This window comes from Peromyscus eremicus, chromosome 7, assembly GCF_949786415.1.
Source record: "Peromyscus eremicus chromosome 7, PerEre_H2_v1, whole genome shotgun sequence".
NCBI classification, from domain to species: Eukaryota; Metazoa; Chordata; class Mammalia; order Rodentia; family Cricetidae; genus Peromyscus; species Peromyscus eremicus.
This window is the reverse complement of record NC_081422.1, coordinates 71926112-71942629: the sequence shown is the minus strand read 5'-3', so window position 1 is coordinate 71942629 and position 16518 is coordinate 71926112. Positions and strand designations below refer to the sequence as shown.

Sequence of the window (16518 nt, the reverse complement as noted above, 5' to 3'; positions counted from 1 at the left end):
GAAGAAAAGAAAAAGGAAAAGCTATTCAGTATGTGTTTCCTACATACGCAATATTTTCAAATCTCTTCAGCTTGTGGCTGGCTGCACCTACAGATGCGCAGCCCACAGATAAGCAGAGAGGACTGTGTTTTAGACATATCCATCACAACTCCACACACAGGTGGTAGGAAGGGCCAGGATTAATGACAACTAAAATAGAGTTGCAGATACCTATTTATCCCTCTAAATTGTCTAGTTGTACATAAGCCATAGTCGACAGGCACTTCCTTCCCCAAACAAATATACTACAAAGAATAAGCTGATAGGTTAAAAGGAAATATGCATCATTTACTACAGTCCTTCCCTTCTCCCCCAGACTTGGCAGATAAGTCAGGGAAATGGCAGCGGGAAAATATACGTTGCCAGGCAGGGTGGCACACGCCTCCAATCCCAGCATTTGGGAGGCAGGGACAAGAGGATCTCAGGGAGTTAGAAGTCAGCTTGGTCTACCTAATGAGTTCTAGGACAGTCAGAGGGACCCTGACTCAAAAAAAAAAAAAATACACTCTGATTTGCAAAGCAATTTGGAGTGATAGTAGTAAAAGTAAATCATAAAAGGCATATATTATGGGCTTAATATTTTAGGAATATTTTAAGTTAGATATTAGGAGAAACAAACCACATTCCTCAAGAGGTGAACCCGTCCATCCATCCAGTTATTGCCAAATACAGCATCCCAAATGTTTCCTTCATCATCGCAGTGTGAAAGAGTGGGCCAATAAAATTACTGCTATTGGCTGTACGGCCAGAAAGGTAAGCCGAAGTTAACAATGCTTGAGAACATAGTGTTATTTGGTGGTTGTTTGGGCTAATGTTAGAAGCAATTTAACCATGTCAGTGTAGGGTAAAACTGTACCTGGCGGTATAGGTCTGTAATCCCAGCTACTGGGGAGGCTGAAGCAGGAGGGTTTTAAGGTCAAGGCTAACCTAGGTAACTTAGTAAAACCCTACTTTAAAATAAATAACATAAAAACAGGGCTGGGAGTGGTGGCGCACGCCTTTCATCTCAGCACTCAGGAGGCTGAGGCAGGCTGATCTCTAGGAGTTTGAGGCTAGCCTGGTCTACCCAGTGAGACCATGTCTCAAAAAATAGAAGAAAACGAGGACTGGAGATGTAGCTCCCTGCACTTATCTAGCATGCATGAAGTCCTTGGGTCACCACCCAGAAGCAAAAAAAAAGGTCTCTCCATATATAATGATAAGAGATGGATAAGCGATCCAATCATTTCTAAGAAAAATGCCAAATGATTTAAATTTATACTGTAAATTAGATGACCGAAAACCGTTCCTTTTCTGAGAGTGGAATATTATGATAGAAAATGACTGTAGACCTCAAACTGTTACCTTACCGTTTCCCAGGTAGAATGTGTTGCTTTCCAGCCACATCCTGTTTAGAGCTTTGTGACTGTATCATGAGATGTCTTTAAAAGCTCTTTTCACTCAAGTAAGGGGACAGACATTTTTATGTTGAAATGTAAAATTAAGTCTTTATAGATATAGACAATTTTGAAAAATTGAAATGAGTATTTTCCATTCCCCCAAAAGGAACAGAGAGGAAAATACACCTTTGAATAGGAAATTGCATAGTCACGTAAGTTTCACGGGTAGGAAAGAAAATCTCAGCTAGGAATTCACGAAGCATGCTCCTTGGGAAGAGTGCCTGCGACAAACTCCGTTTGCCACCCAGTGGCTGCAGAGGGAAATTGCTTCCTCTGTTGCCTACAGCCCTCTATTTTGTTGGGAGGTGGGGAAGACTGAGGTAGATGATGATGCCAAACTAAGAATTTAGAGCTGCCCAGACACTCCTCTAGAACAATCACCATCACTGTAGTAAATGGTGTGTATTTTCCCTGTGGCCCACTCACAGTTTGACCACGAGCCTCCGGGAAGCTTTACATTCAGATACTGACCGGCACGGAGGACACCGAGCTGGCCCGTGACTCGCGGGACACGCTGTTGGGCATGGCCAGTGTGCAGCAGGACACGCCCACGGTGGCCTCGGGCAGCTCGTCGTCCTCTGTCCACTCGTTGAGCTCAGGGTTGAAGCACTGGATGCATTTCTTGTACTTCTTCTCGCCCTCGTTCCAGCCGCCCAGCAGGTACGCGCGGCCGTGCAGCGCCGAGACCCCCGCCGTGCTCACCCCCACGGGCAGCGGCGCCACGAAGCTCCACTGGCGCGCTGCGGGGCTGAAGCTCTCCACCGTGAGCACGTCCACGCGCTCCCCGCGCGGCCCCAGCTGGCTGCCCCCCATCACGTACACCCGGTCGCCCAACGCCACCGCGCAGTGCCAGCCTCGCGGCGTGCTCAGCTCGGGCAGCTCCTGCCACGCGTCGTGCGCGGGGTCGTAGGCGCACACCGAGCGCGAGTACGCGCTGCCGATGTAGCCGCCCGTCACGATCACGCGGCCGTCGGCCACCGCGCTGGCGTGGCAGCAGCGTGCCACCTCGAGCGGCGCCTTGGGCTGCCACTGGTTGGTGGAGGGCACGTAGCACTCCAGCGAAGCCAGGCTGCCCTCCGCGTTGCGGCCACCCACCGCGTACAGGAGCCCGTTGAAGACGCTCAGGCTGAAGTGCGTGCGTTTCTGGTTCATGCTGCCCAGGTGGATCCACGTGTTGAAGCGAGGATCGTACCTGAGATGACAGAGGAAGACAGCTTGATTGCAGAAGCAGGGGAGCTCAGGTTGCCCAGCAACGCATAAGTGGAACCCTGACCTAACCACCACCACCCACCCACCCACCACCACCACACAGCTATTGCTCCTCTTCCTCTCATTCTGGGGAAAAAAAATACTTCTCTCTCTCGCCATTCAGAAGACGTTTCCTTTAGTCATATCCCCAAACAAACAAACAAACCAAACAACAAAAACGATCCCACAGAACTCTCTTTCCTCTAGTACGGCCCCCACCCCGGGATTTAAGAGACATGCAAAATGGGTCACAGGATAGATGTTGGGTACCTGAAGAGGGAACCTGTACGTTAGAGGTGATTCTACCTGTTTTTCAGACATCAGTGACCCCCTAGCTCTTTCTTGCTGCTTAATTAGGATAGGAGATGCCTGATTGGATTTCTTCTGCAAACTTCTCCTTGGCATGTCTGTTCTGGCCATTCATTGCCCCAAGAGAAAGCTAAGCCACCCCTCTGAGCCTGTCAGAAGGAGACCAATGGAATTATGTCTGCAGCATCAAGAAAGGCTTGGTCTCTCTTTCTAGTTTTCCTCTGGTAAAAGTTCCAGTTCATAGAATTTTTTTTAGTGCTCTGGTGTTTTCGGTATATAAATCAACACAAAGAAAACTGGCTTGAGTATTTAACGGTGAGAGACCCGGCAGAAGGGAAAGAGGTGGAGCCAGTGACCTCGGGCTTCCTTGTTCACAGAGTGCAGAAGCTCTGTAAACAGAGTTCACCTTTGTCCAGTTTCACTCCCAAACAAAACTGTAAGTACAGATAAGAACTGAGCGCTGGGGATGAAGATGTGGACTCAGTTCTGGGGCTCAGAGCTGGAGTGCTCCCTTGACATAGGGGAGGCACTGGGTTTAAGGCCCAGAACCGAAAAGGTACAAAAAGTCTGAAAGTCAATTGCTTAGATTATTTTTTAAAATAATATATTTATACATATAAATATAAAATATATCTTTAAATTACATAAAAGTATATGCTATAACAAAATAATTATCTTGATTTATTAGTTATATGTAAATATAAATAATATGTAATAAATATATAAAAATAAATATATTTACATATAAACGATTACATATATACATATGTAATGTGTGTATATGTATACATGTATATATACATATATGTATATATGTACTGTGTATATATGTGTGCATGTATGTATACATATGTATGTATATAAAGTGTGTGTGTGCATGTGTGTCTGTGCGTGGATATGCGTGTGTGAGTGCAGGTTCCCTTGGAGACCAGAAGAGGGTGTTGGATGCCCTGGTGCTAGAGTTACAGGCTGGTGTGGGCCACCTGATGTGGTGCCAAACTTGGGTCCTCTGCAGGAGCAGTCGTGCTTTTAACCACTGATCCACTTCTCCAATGCTTTGTTTGGGTTCTTGGTAAGTGGTGGGTACACACATATAATGAGACAATAAAGGATATCATAACAATTTTGCCTCTTGGTTATGTTTGATGCGTATGCATGATGAAAACAGAAAGGGGACCATGAAAGCAGAGAAAGAGATTTTCAGAGAAGGGGGGTAATGGAATTCATGTGACATGGAAGCAGAGGATTCCAGGGAAGCAGCAAGGGGACCAATAAGAGAGAGGCAGGAGCATGAGAGGAGAGTGGGCAAGAGATACGCATAAGAAAGTGTAATGGAGCCGGGTGGTGGTGGCGCACGCCTTTAATCCCAGCACTCGGGAGGCAGAGCCAGGCAGATAGATCTCTGTGAGTTCGAGGCCAGCCTGGGCTACCAAGTGAGTTCCAGGAAAGGCGCAAAGCTACACAGAGAAACCCTGTCTCGAAAAACCAAAAAAAAAAAAAAAAAAAAAAAAAAAAAGTGTAATGGCCTGTACGTACAAAAATGCCAAAATGAAATCCATCCCTTTTTATGCTGTGACAAATGTTAAAAAGTAAAAACAGAAATCTAGGGTACATATATCTTGGATGCACTTTATATGAAATGTGGAGAGTATCTAAAGCATCACTACTACAACTACTGGATGGCCAATGAGCTAAGATGTTAGACATTAATTCTGGGTCTAGGCAGTTTCTCCACATTTCGACTCATTCACATTATAAACAAAGCACTGGGTACCTGCAGAAATTGCTGACCGCGTGCTTGGCTTGGTTTCTTGCGTCATTCTGGTCCTCACCGCCAGCGACATAAAGGAATCCGTCCATCACAGCCACACACTGGTTAAAACTCTTGGCTGGCATTTCCGTAAGTTTGCTCCATCCGTTTTCAGGGTCTCTATACAAAATGTCTCGACTGAGGGACTTCTCAGTCAGGCCAGGGCGTCCCCCAACGGTGACGAGAACTCGGCAGCCACCTCTAATTCTTGTTCGCCTAGATTGCAGTGTGTTTTGATGATAAGGGAGCAAGTGGTAGTTCATAGCGTCAACAAGCAGTTTATGACAGTCAGCGTCTTGCATCATTCTTGGTACAGTCTGAACATAATTGACCAGGTCTTGGGCAGAAATGGTACCAAATCGAATGTTACTTAAAAGGTCTGCTGCGTGTTTCACTCTCTTTGGGTCAAATTCTAGCCATTTCATTGCAATCTGGAACGCCACCAGCTCAGAAGGCAATTGCAAGTCATCGTCTATGAGAAGCTCATTAATCTGTTCAAACGTAAGCTTCATAAATTGTTCTGATTCCGCAAATTCAATGAAATTATCCCGGATAAATTTCTGGGCTGTTGCTTTTGCGTTTTTCAGGCAATATGTTTCAGCGATGTTAACAACATACATGCAGTTCTCAACACTGATCTCTCGTGTCAGAAAATCACTGCACATCTTTACAAGGGTGTGGATCTGAAGGTACACAGCAGCGGAAATGATGCTTCCTATTGTGTATAGAGAGAGGGTCAGCTTTCCCGTGTATGCATACGCAATCACTGTGGCTAGGCCTAAAGGGGCGATGTCATTGAGGTCTACCCTCTTCGTTGATGGATCCTTCTTGAGGACGTTGTAAAAGTATTCACTGCATGAAGCCATCACTGATTTATGGACATCAAAGGATTTGGTTTTGGTACCAATGACTAAGTCACACAGGAAGCTCTCTTGCCGCATTTTACTTAAACCTTCCAGGAGGTTGGGGCCGTAGGAAGTGTCTGTTAGTTCAGAAGAAACACAGCTAAGGCTGTTGCTTCCCTCTAGGAGCCCATTTAGAGCATTCAACTTGCTTAGGGGGCTGTCTTCTACGATGATAGTCATCTCATTGATCTCCGCTTTGTTCTTCTTGATAGCCTTCTTCTTGGGTGCCATGTTAGCCACACCGCTGTCACAGTCAAGAGCTCCCTGAAAGAGGAGATGTCATTTGTAGTTGTGCTTGGGACTTTGGAATGTTACACTAGAAACATATAATTGCATAAAGTAGGTTCACTCTTAGTTAAACAAAATGTGTTTTAAAGATATTAAGAGAGATGCACATCTCAGTGACATTGTTTCAAGCCTCAAACATTGAAAATGATTCTAGAAAGGTGTGTGTTTTCGAATGAAATCTCCCAGAGGGTGTATTGCCAAGCAATTATGACCCAGCAGCAATGAGCAGTTCTCTGGTTCAAATGCACAGTAATTTTGGAATGGAAACATTCGAAAGGCTTAATCAGAAAGTGAATTATGACTACCTTGAAGATTTTCCTCAACGTAAGTATTAAAATTTAGGAATCCATGTAAAATTACAAAATATCACGAAAAGAAGAGCCTTTTAGCAGCATTTACCGTATCCTATTTATCATACTTGAAGCGACACAGGTAGCTAGAATTCAGTGAACCTTATGTAGTATATAGGGTTTGCCAGAGGATTTAAAAGAGAGGATGCCTGTCCTCGTGACCCCGCCCCCAGCACTGCCCATGTTCCTGTGCCCGCCCACTAGGACATAGAGGGAGACAGAAGGGTCTGCTCAATGTGCGGCTGCTTTTTCTCACTTTGCACAAATCCTTATATGCATATTCACATTTCCTTAAAGGACATATGTCCTTTCTCAATGGGTTTTGCAGTTACTTTCCAAAATTGCACTTATGTGTTGAGTGTCCCCTTGTTGGGTTTGTTTGAGGAAATTTTAAAAACACTTTGCTCAACAAGAAGTTATATGATATCCATTACTGTGTGGATGGACAGCAGTTTTCTGGAAATGACGGAGCAGTAAACATGTGATTTGTGCTGGCAAGACAAGATGTGACAAATGTAAAGCCAAAAGCAAGAAGCTATGTTTATAGCAGAGGAAATGCAGGCCTTGTCCGGGTCCTTGGAAGAACCTAGATAGCCAATGTTTTATTCATGTACATAATGGGTTTTCGAGGAAAGCCTGAACTTGGAAGAGTGATCTGTGTGCTTCAGACTAAAAAGCTAAATATTCTTGTGCCGGTTGGTTTTATGTTAACTTGATACATGCTAAAGTCATCAGAGAGAAGGGAACCTCAATTGAGAAAATACCTCTATAAGATCAGGCTGTAGACAAACTTGCAGGGCATTTTCTTAGTTAGTGATTGATGGGGGAGGCCCAGCCTGTTGTGGGTGGGGCTATCCCTGGGCTGATAGTCTGGGTTCTATAAGAAAGGAGGCTGATTAAGCCATGAGGAGCAATCCAGTAAGCAGCACCCCTCTGTGGTCTCTGCATCAGTTGCTGCCTCCAGGTCCTTGCCCTGCTTGGGTTCCTATCCTGACTTCCTTTGATGATTACTTGTGATGTGGAAGTATAAGCTGAACAAATCCTTTCCTCCCCTAGTTGGTTTGGTCACAGTGTTTCATCACAGCAATAGTAACCCTAACTAAGATAGTTCTGTTTATCCATTATTAGACGATTACTTTGTTAGTGGCATGTAAGTGTAGAGGTGATATTTAAAACATAACTGATAAAACAGGGCCCCTACTAACCAGAAAGGACCCAGGCCACAGTGTTGAAGCTTTCTGAGGTCCCCTGTATAAGTCTTCAGTTCTGGATCATGATGAGGTCCAGGGCATGCTGAGAGACAGCTGAAAGGGTAAGAAGGATTCAGACGGGCTCGGGGCAGCAGCTGGCTGGTGTTCACAATTCTGTTTGCTTAATGCATATAAAATATTTACAGGCAGATCTCCAGTTTTTAACATTCTGATATGCCGAGGCTCTGGGGAAAAGGCTGGCAGAAGATTCTGAGTAAATATGACCAATGGACTTCAGAATCAATTATGTCTGATTTATAGTTTTAAGTGTTTTCTTTACCCGTTAGTCTCCATGTCATCTTTAAACGAGCAATTCCCTTTTCCTTAATACATTTCTAATTAGCTTACAACGTTATAGCTGTAAGCTAGAGGTAAGAGTGGAAGTGGGGGGAGCAGGAGAAAATACTGAAGACACCGTGGAGCAAAAAGTGAGGACAATTTTGCAGGGACTTGGCAGTTGCAAAGAGCGTTTTGATGGCTTTTAGCCTAAGAGCAGGCTACAGCTGGTGCTGCACAAGACAGCTACCGTTCCAACAGGAATTATGTCTGATTTGAAGAGCAGCCGGGCAGCAGAGGTTGAGGGAACTACATTCACTAGAACCTGAGGGAAAATTCTGTAAAAGAGTCTGAAAAGGGAAACTCAACAGGATCTTGAATCTCCAAGTTGAGAACCAGTAGTCTAGAGTAATGCTGTCCTATAGAAATATGAGTCATCTATGCAATCTAAAAGCCTGAGTAGCTGTATTAGAAAGATAAAAATGAATAGTTGAAATTAATGCTAGTAAGCTATTTATTCACTGTAGCATATACAAAATATTATCACTTCACATATAATTTTATGAAATTATTGATATGCTATTGTACGTTTTCATACTAAATTTTCAAAATCTTGAGTACATTTAGAATTTAGTATGTCTTGCTTTGAGTTAGTCACATTTTAAGCATTTAGTAGCTCCAATTGGCTGATGAGTATTTGTATTGGACAACATAGGTCTAGAGCAGCTATTTAAGATATTCTGAATATAGCTGGGAATTCAAAAGAAGACAAGAAAGTTGGAGGGGACAAACAACAATTTAATGTTAAACAAATGTGTTAGTGATGATACTCAGTATTAATGGCAAAGCATTAAAAGGCACAGGTAGCCAGAACAGATAAATAAAAGCAGAATCAATATGCTGTCTATAAGAGACACACTGTACAGACACAGATAAGTAGAAAATAAGTAGAAAATATTTATAAAAATATTTACCAAGGCAATAATTAATATAAGAAAGTCCTAGTGGCTTTTTTAGTGTCAGGTAAAATAGACTTAAAGAAAAAATTTTTTTATTAATGATAGAACTTCATAATGATACAAATATAAACTCAACACAAAGATGTAACAATTATAAATGTATATGCTCATAATTATTGAGCTTCAAAATACATGAACTAACAAATGACAGGATTATAGACAGAAATAAGTAATTCACAATTATATATGAAAAAGTTAACTCAACAATTGATGGAACTAGAAAAAAATTTCAGTTAACAAAATCTGAACATTAGTAATCACTGACTTAATAGAACATTACACGCAACTGTAAGATACAAATTCTACTAATGTGTACATGGCGCATTCATGGAGTCACCAGAAATGCCTCAGCCAACGTAAAAGCATTGAAGTCACAGGGTTTCTGTGCAGAATACACTATTTGATAACAACGGAATGAAGTTAGAAATACTTGCAGGTTATCCGGGAAAACCTGGATTTCAAACTTTGGAAATTAAGCAATATACTTCTAAATAATTTATGACTGAAAGAAGATATTACAAGGGAAATTAGATCATATTTCATACTGAATGATACGAAAACACAGTACCAGTACCAATTCTGTTACTTATCCATAGTGTGACCTTTGGACCTCTTTCAGCCTCTGTTGACCACAGGAAGAAAAGAACACTCTCACCTGCTGGGTCAACTAAACCTGGGAATGGATGATGCAGGAGCATCTGGCCAGTGTCAGCACTTGGGTTGGGACTGAAGCAGCCTGGTATATGTGAATACTGGGGCTACAAAGGGTTAAGAAGGGACGAAGGTAGGGAGATGGGAGAGAGGAGGAGGTGGGGGAAGAATTAACCAAAACTTAGATGCTATGTATGAAAAAGCCATATGGAAACCTACTACCTTGTAGGCTAATTAAAAATAAATTTTTTAAAAGGGCCTAAAGAGAGGTAGCATTGGCTAATGCTGTTTCTAAAAGCTGTGGCTTATTTAACTAAAATCCCCAATTCTAAATTTGCTATATATCCTTAAAAGTTGCTGGTCAGGGGGAACACAGAGAAATTAAGCTGGAGCTGAGCTGAACTGGAAGCTTCCTCTCTGCTGGCTAGCTTTCAGAGGGCTGAAAGATATTAAACAGGCTACACGGGAAGAAAAGTCATCGATATTCTCACGCAGCATGCTGTAATTTACTGTGCTGCCCGGCAAGCTGTGCACAGTGGTGCAGCAGTGTCATAGCTCCTTCAGGGGTAGCTAACTGCCTTCTGCTTGGAGTTGAGCTCTCCTTTGCTAGAGGGAATTCATTCCTGATATGTGACCTGCTTAGAAGTCAATGATAGGGCTGGAGAGATGGTTCAGGGGTTAAGAGTGCTGACTCTTCTTCCATAGGACCTGAGTTCAATTCCCAGCACCCACATGGCAGCTCACATCTGTCTTTAACTCCAGTTTCAGGGGACCCTGACACCCACGGCAAAAACACAGATGCACATAAAAATTATATATATATATATATATATATATATATATATATATATATATATATATATATATATATATATTTAAAAAGTCAGTGATAAAGTAAGCCATAAGCTTAGGGAGGGATCTACTACTGATGCTTTGGTACATGTATGCATTGTCAAACTGTCTTCTAAATAGATATGTTTATAGCTAGCCAAAGGCCAATGCCGCTCTCAGCCTTGGTCAGAGACCCTTTATGTAGTATGTGTCAGTTAATGCAAAGAACCTAGTTGGTTCAAGTGCTGAGAATTGCATGAACTGTTAAGGGTTCAGACCTCTATGGGACATCTATATTTCCCCCACCTCCGAAGTTCAGGAGACGCTCCAGAAGAGGGGGCAGACAAAATATTGGCTAAAGGATGAGGAGGGATGTTGTAAATAGACATGTGGACATGACTTGGTCATTACACCCGTGAAATCACAGAAGCCCTGGTTGTCTTTATATGACTGTAGAAAATGAGGCTGTCACTGTTCCATCATGGGTGGAGGAGGGGCTTGGCAGTTAGTGGATGCCGGGGGTGGGGGTGGGGGAAGACAAGTCATTTTCTCAAGGAGTGCAGCCACTGGGTAGCAACTCATGCTCCAGTAAATAATTCCCTGCCCAGGCTCATACAAGCAACCCTAATTAGTGATTCAGTGGATTAATGCAGGGAGAGAGAGACACACACACACACAAAGAGAGAGGGACAACAGAGAGAGACAGACAGAGAGAGACAGAGAGGAATTGCTTGGGAGAGTGTTCAGCAGGAGTGAGAGGGGATAAGAGAGGGTGATGGCAGGTATATATGTTCAAAGTAACTTATGTGCACATATGGAATTATTAAATAATTAAAAAAGAAAACAATACTTGCTTCACAAGGTTGCTGGTGAATACAAAGGTTAATCTTGACTGTTGCCTTGATGGGATTTAGACTCACTGTGAAACACACGTCTAAACGTGTTTACACAAAGGTTTGGCTGGGCAGGGACCCTCTCCTGAACGTGGATGGTAACATCCCACAGGCTCCAGTCCTGGGCTGAATATGAATAATGCCACCTGAACACCAACATTCATCTCTGTTTCCTGACTATGGACACAAAAGCTGCCTTATGCTTCTGCCCCAGTCCCTCCCCTGCCACGATGAGCTGGAAGCCCAAACAATCCCTCTTTCAATTGCCTCTGTCAGGTATTTGACTTCATTAACAAGAAAAGTAACCAGTGCAGAAAACTGGTACTGAGACCTGGGTTACTATGGTAACCGTGGCTATGTGGTTCACAGACATTTGCAGGAGGGATGTGGAAGAGTTGGGATCTTTGAGTTGACTGTATTACAGTGGATGGCCACACCCAAGAGTATATGGGTAGCACCAATGGGCTGGATGGGCTTTTATTGTTCTACCAGACTTTCAAAGAAGAGCAGCAATCAACACTTTACTCAAGAATAGAAAGAAAAGGATCACATCCAAAGTCCTTCTACAAAGCCAATATTACTCTAATACCATAGCCAGGTAAAGACACAAGCAAAGAAAACTATAAGCCAATATCCCCGATGAAAATAGATGTAAAAATCCTCAGTAAAAGTCTTGAAAGCTGAATACAGGCACATGTGAAAAAGGTCTTTCACCAAATCAAGGTGGCTTTATCCCTGAGATGTAGGGATGGTCCAATATACATGTTTATAAATGTAGTAAATTATATAAACAGTTTTAAAGAAAAAGTCACATGATCATATCAATAGATGCAGAAAAAGCCTTTGACAAAATCCAACATGTCTTCATAATAATTAATAAAGGCCTAGAGAGGTAGGACTGAAGGGGACATACCCCAACACAGTAAAGACATATGACAAACCCACAGCCAGAATCATCCTAAATGGAGAAAAGCTTGAAGCAATTCATCACAATTAGGCGGTTCACTATCCCTCGCTCTTCTTCAATATAATGCTAGAACACTAGCTACTCAAGAGAAGGAAAGGAAAGGGATACTAAGAGCAGAAGAAGTGAAATCATCCATACTCATAGTTGATATATTATATATATATATATATATATATATATATATATATATATATATATATATAAGAAATCCAAAAATTTCCACCAAAAACCTTCTAGAAATAATCAACAATTCAGCAAAGTGGCAGAATACAAAATATACTTACAAAAGCCAATAGCTTTTCTATATACCAAAACCAAATATGCTGTAAAAGAGATCATGGACACACCCCCATTCACAATAGCTTCAGAGAAAATAAAATATCTAGGAATAAACCTAACCAAAGAGGTGATAGACCTGGGCAATGAAAAATTTAAATCTCTAAAGAAAGCAATTGAGAAACACACTAGGAAATGGAAGACATCTCATTGTCATCAATTGACAGAATTAATATTGTGAAAATGATCACTCTACCAAAAACAATTTATAGATTCAATGCAAGCTCAATCAAAATACTTACATAGTTCTTCACATAAACTTTTTTTTTTTAAAAAAAAACCTCCTAAAAGTCATATGGAATCACAAAAGACCCGGGATAGCCAAAGCAATCCTAAGCAAAAAGAACAGCCCCCAGAAGGATTACTACTCCAAATTTCAATGTATTCTACAGAGATATTGTAATAAAATCAGTCTGGTACTGGCACAAAGACAGACATGAGAACAATGTAGCAAAATGGAAAATCAAAATGTGAATGCACATAACTACAGCCATTCAATATTTGGCAAAGAGGCCAAAACTTCACACCAGAGAAGAGAAGCATTTTCAACACATGGTGCTGGGAAAACTGAACGTCCACATGTAGGGAAATAAAATTAGACCTGCATCTATTTCCCTTCATAAAAATTAACTTCCAATAGATCAAATGTGAAGCCTGAAATACTGAAATTGCTAGAATCAAACAAACAAACATGGGCAGTGTCCTACAAGACAGATGTACAAGAAAGGACGTTCTGAACTGGACTCCATTTGCACAGGAATTAAGGTCAATATCTGACAAACGGGACTTCATAAAATGAAAACATTTTGTATGACAAAGAAAACAATCAAGTGAGTAAAAAGGAAGCCCATAGAGTGGGGGAATCCTGCATCTGACAGGATTAACATTCAGAATATATAAAAAACTCAGAAAACAGAGTCAAGGAAACAAAAGACCAATTAAAAAGGATCTGAACAGAGTCCTCAGAAGAATAAATAAAAGTGACTAAGAGATATCTCAGAAAGTGTTTGTCATCTTCAGCAATTAGAGAAATGCAAATTAAAATAACTTTAAGATCTTCTCTTACCCCAGTCAGAATGGATAAGCTCAAGGAAACAACTGATAACAAGTTCTGGTGAGGAGGTGGAAAAAGTGGAACATTCATTCACTGTTGGTGGGACTGCAAACTGGCATAGCCGCTCAGGAAATCAGTGTGGTGAATGCTCAAAAACCTAAAACTAAACCTACTGCTTGTGGTGGTCTGAATGAAAGGCCCTCATAAGCTCATGTATTGTAATGCTTGGTCCTCAGTTGGTAGAACTATTTGAGAAGGTTTAGGAGGTATAGGAGGTATGGCTTTGTTGGAGATGTGTTGCTGGGGGTGGGCTTTAAGTTTCAAATGCCCATGCCATTCCCAGGTCCTCTCTCTCTCTCTCTCTCTCTCTCTCTCTCTCTCTCTCTCTCTGCCTTATGGTTGTTGTTTCAACATGTAAGATTTCAGCTGCGGCTCTAGCACCACACCTGTCTGCCTGCTGCCATGCTCCCAGCATAATGGTCATGGACTCTAAACTTCTGGAATCATGAGCCCCCTTCCCCCCGCAAAAAAAAAAAAAAAATTGAATGCTTTCTTTTATTAGTTGCCATGGTGATGGTATTTTATAATGGCAATAAAAAAGCAACTAAGATCCCACTCCTTGGCATATGCTCAAAGGACTCAATATTGATACTTGCTCAGTGGTGTTCACTGATGTCTAGTCACAATAGCTAAGAAATGAAAACAACCTAAATGGTCTTCAGTTGATGAATGGATAATAAAAATGTGATACATACACAATGGAATATTACTCGATTTTAAAGAAAAAAATGAAACCATGAGCTTTGCAATTAAATGGATGGAACTAGAAAATATACTGAGTGAGGTAAACAGACTGAGGAACTTGAAGCTCGCAGATCCTCTCAGCTGTCATTTTAAGGCCCGGATCTTTAGATGTGAACATGGAATTTAGAGTAACTACAGAAAGCAGGTACGTGAGAAGGGACCAAGGGGCGACTCTAGAGTGGGGAATAGTGAGATCCAGGGAGGAATGGAAAAATGGGGGGGGGGCTTTAATTAGGGCTGGGGAAAGGGGGCAATACAGAGGGAGAGGAGGGGAATGAATCACACTAAGGAAGTTTGAAGATACAGGGAATCATACTACTTCATGTTTACCTGAAATTACATATAGATACATATTTTAAAGAAGTTACATGGCTTGGGTTGTTAATGCACCCCCCAAAGAGCCATGGATGATCTAACAAAAATTCCAGTACCAAGCATGAGAACCCTCCTCTAGAGTTATTGATCAGCAGAATCCAATAGAACCCCAAACAATATAAACTATTGCTGTTGCTCTTGGATGTCTTCCAGAATTTGAAGGTAAGGGTTTATTGTTGAAGACACCATGCACTTTGGACACAAGACCTGGAGGGATGGACCTAGAACTGACCTTCAAGCCTCTTCTTGAAGACTGGCTTTCATAGTACCAGAAGGTGCTACACTAGTCACCAATATTCAATAGCCCTACCCAGCTATAAAGCTGTTGGGCCACCAACAATGGCTAGACCTGCAAGATACTCCAAATGGTGAAAGAGTGGCACTTTTATTGTGGGAGTGACCAACAGCTGTCTAAGTGGACTTAAGACACAATCAATAGGAGAGAACTCATGCCTGGTACTATATACCTAGCCAACTACCCTTTGCATGAGAGGTTGTACACAAGAGGAGAACCTACTACTCCCAAGTTTCTAAACCAATGTATTTCTAACTATTTTTTTGAATGCTCATCCTAATATTCACAGATAAGCGTAATTCTCACCCCTCATCAAAGAAGCTTCTTTTTCCAGCAGCTGGAAGCTATTATAGAGATTCACAACTGCCAAAATGCAGAGAATAAGTGATTGTGAGCTGCTCAACCCTGACCAATATGTCTGCAACATGACTCCTATGCCTAAGGCTCTTGGAAAATCTTGGAAGAGGAAGCAGAAAGATTGTAACAAACAGAGGCCCAGGATACCTATTAATAGACGATGTCCCTTAGACAAGACAGAGAAAAAGCATCCATGAACTCTCAACATGGCTCCCTGAGAAAGACTTGTGGTGGTATTTTACTTGTACTGAAATGTGATTTTAATTGTATGTTAATAAATAAAGTTGCCTGGGGGTCAGAGCTATTAGAGCCATAGCAAGTGCGTGGCGGTGGAGGCACACACCTTTAAGGACCTGGAGGGCAGTACATACAGGCAGTGACAAGGCAGTCACGTGTTTAGGTTTACAACCAATGAGAAGGCAGAACAGCTAGACTATATAAAGACATACACACAGGAAGTAGGCCCTTTTTTCGGAGAGCTCTCTTGGCTGAAGCAGGATCGCTGAAGCAGGAAGGGTAAGGCTCTTGGTTCTGACCTCTTGGCTTTCTTCTCTGAATCGGCTCTGTGTTTCTTATTTAATAAGACGGTTGGTTACATCTACAAAGACTAGTATAATAATACTACTAGTTGACATGCCAATGCAGGCCACAGAAATCCCACATGGTCCAACCCCTAGATGAAGAACAACAGGTAGTCAAAAGCTACTGAGGATTGCCTTCAGGGACAAACTCCCCATGTAGGTTGTCTAATCCCAAGTAATCATCTCTGGACACATGTACACATAAGTGCTAAACAGACTCAGTAGGTTATATATGCATGTGTGCATGTGTGTATATATATATAATATATATATATATGTATGTATACATATATACACACATACATAATGATTAAAGAAGAGATCATGATGAATTTGGGATGGGGGTCACAGAGGGAGTTTCAGGGAGGAGAGAGAAATGTGGGAGTGAGGTAGATGTGGTAAGAATTTCAAGATGAAATTCTCAAAAAAAAAAGATTAAAA

General features: G+C 41.8%; 1 protein-coding gene across 1 annotated transcript; it reads right to left on the bottom strand.

Annotated features, from left to right (window-relative positions):
* Window positions 1–1284: 1284 nt before the first annotated feature.
* Klhl31 (kelch like family member 31) lies at window positions 1285–5981 on the bottom strand. Its single transcript, XM_059267025.1, has 2 exons — window positions 4810–5981; window positions 1285–2670 (listed from the first exon to the last, which is right to left on the bottom strand). Exons 1-2 carry the CDS (start codon window positions 5979–5981, stop codon window positions 1938–1940), a joined length of 1905 nt encoding a protein of 634 aa, XP_059123008.1. The 3' UTR covers window positions 1285–1937.
* Between the last annotated feature and the right edge of the window lie 10537 nt (window positions 5982–16518).

Bases quoted from the DNA above. Each gene is read 5' to 3' on its own strand.
- Klhl31 (XM_059267025.1), bottom strand. From the start codon at position 5,981: ATGGCACCCAAGAAGAAGGCTATCAAGAAGAACAAAGCGGAGATCAAT. The intron at 2,671-4,809 runs GTACCCAGTGCT...CTGTCATCTCAG, and splicing joins GCGGTCAGCAATTTCTGCAG to GTACGATCCTCGCTTCAACA.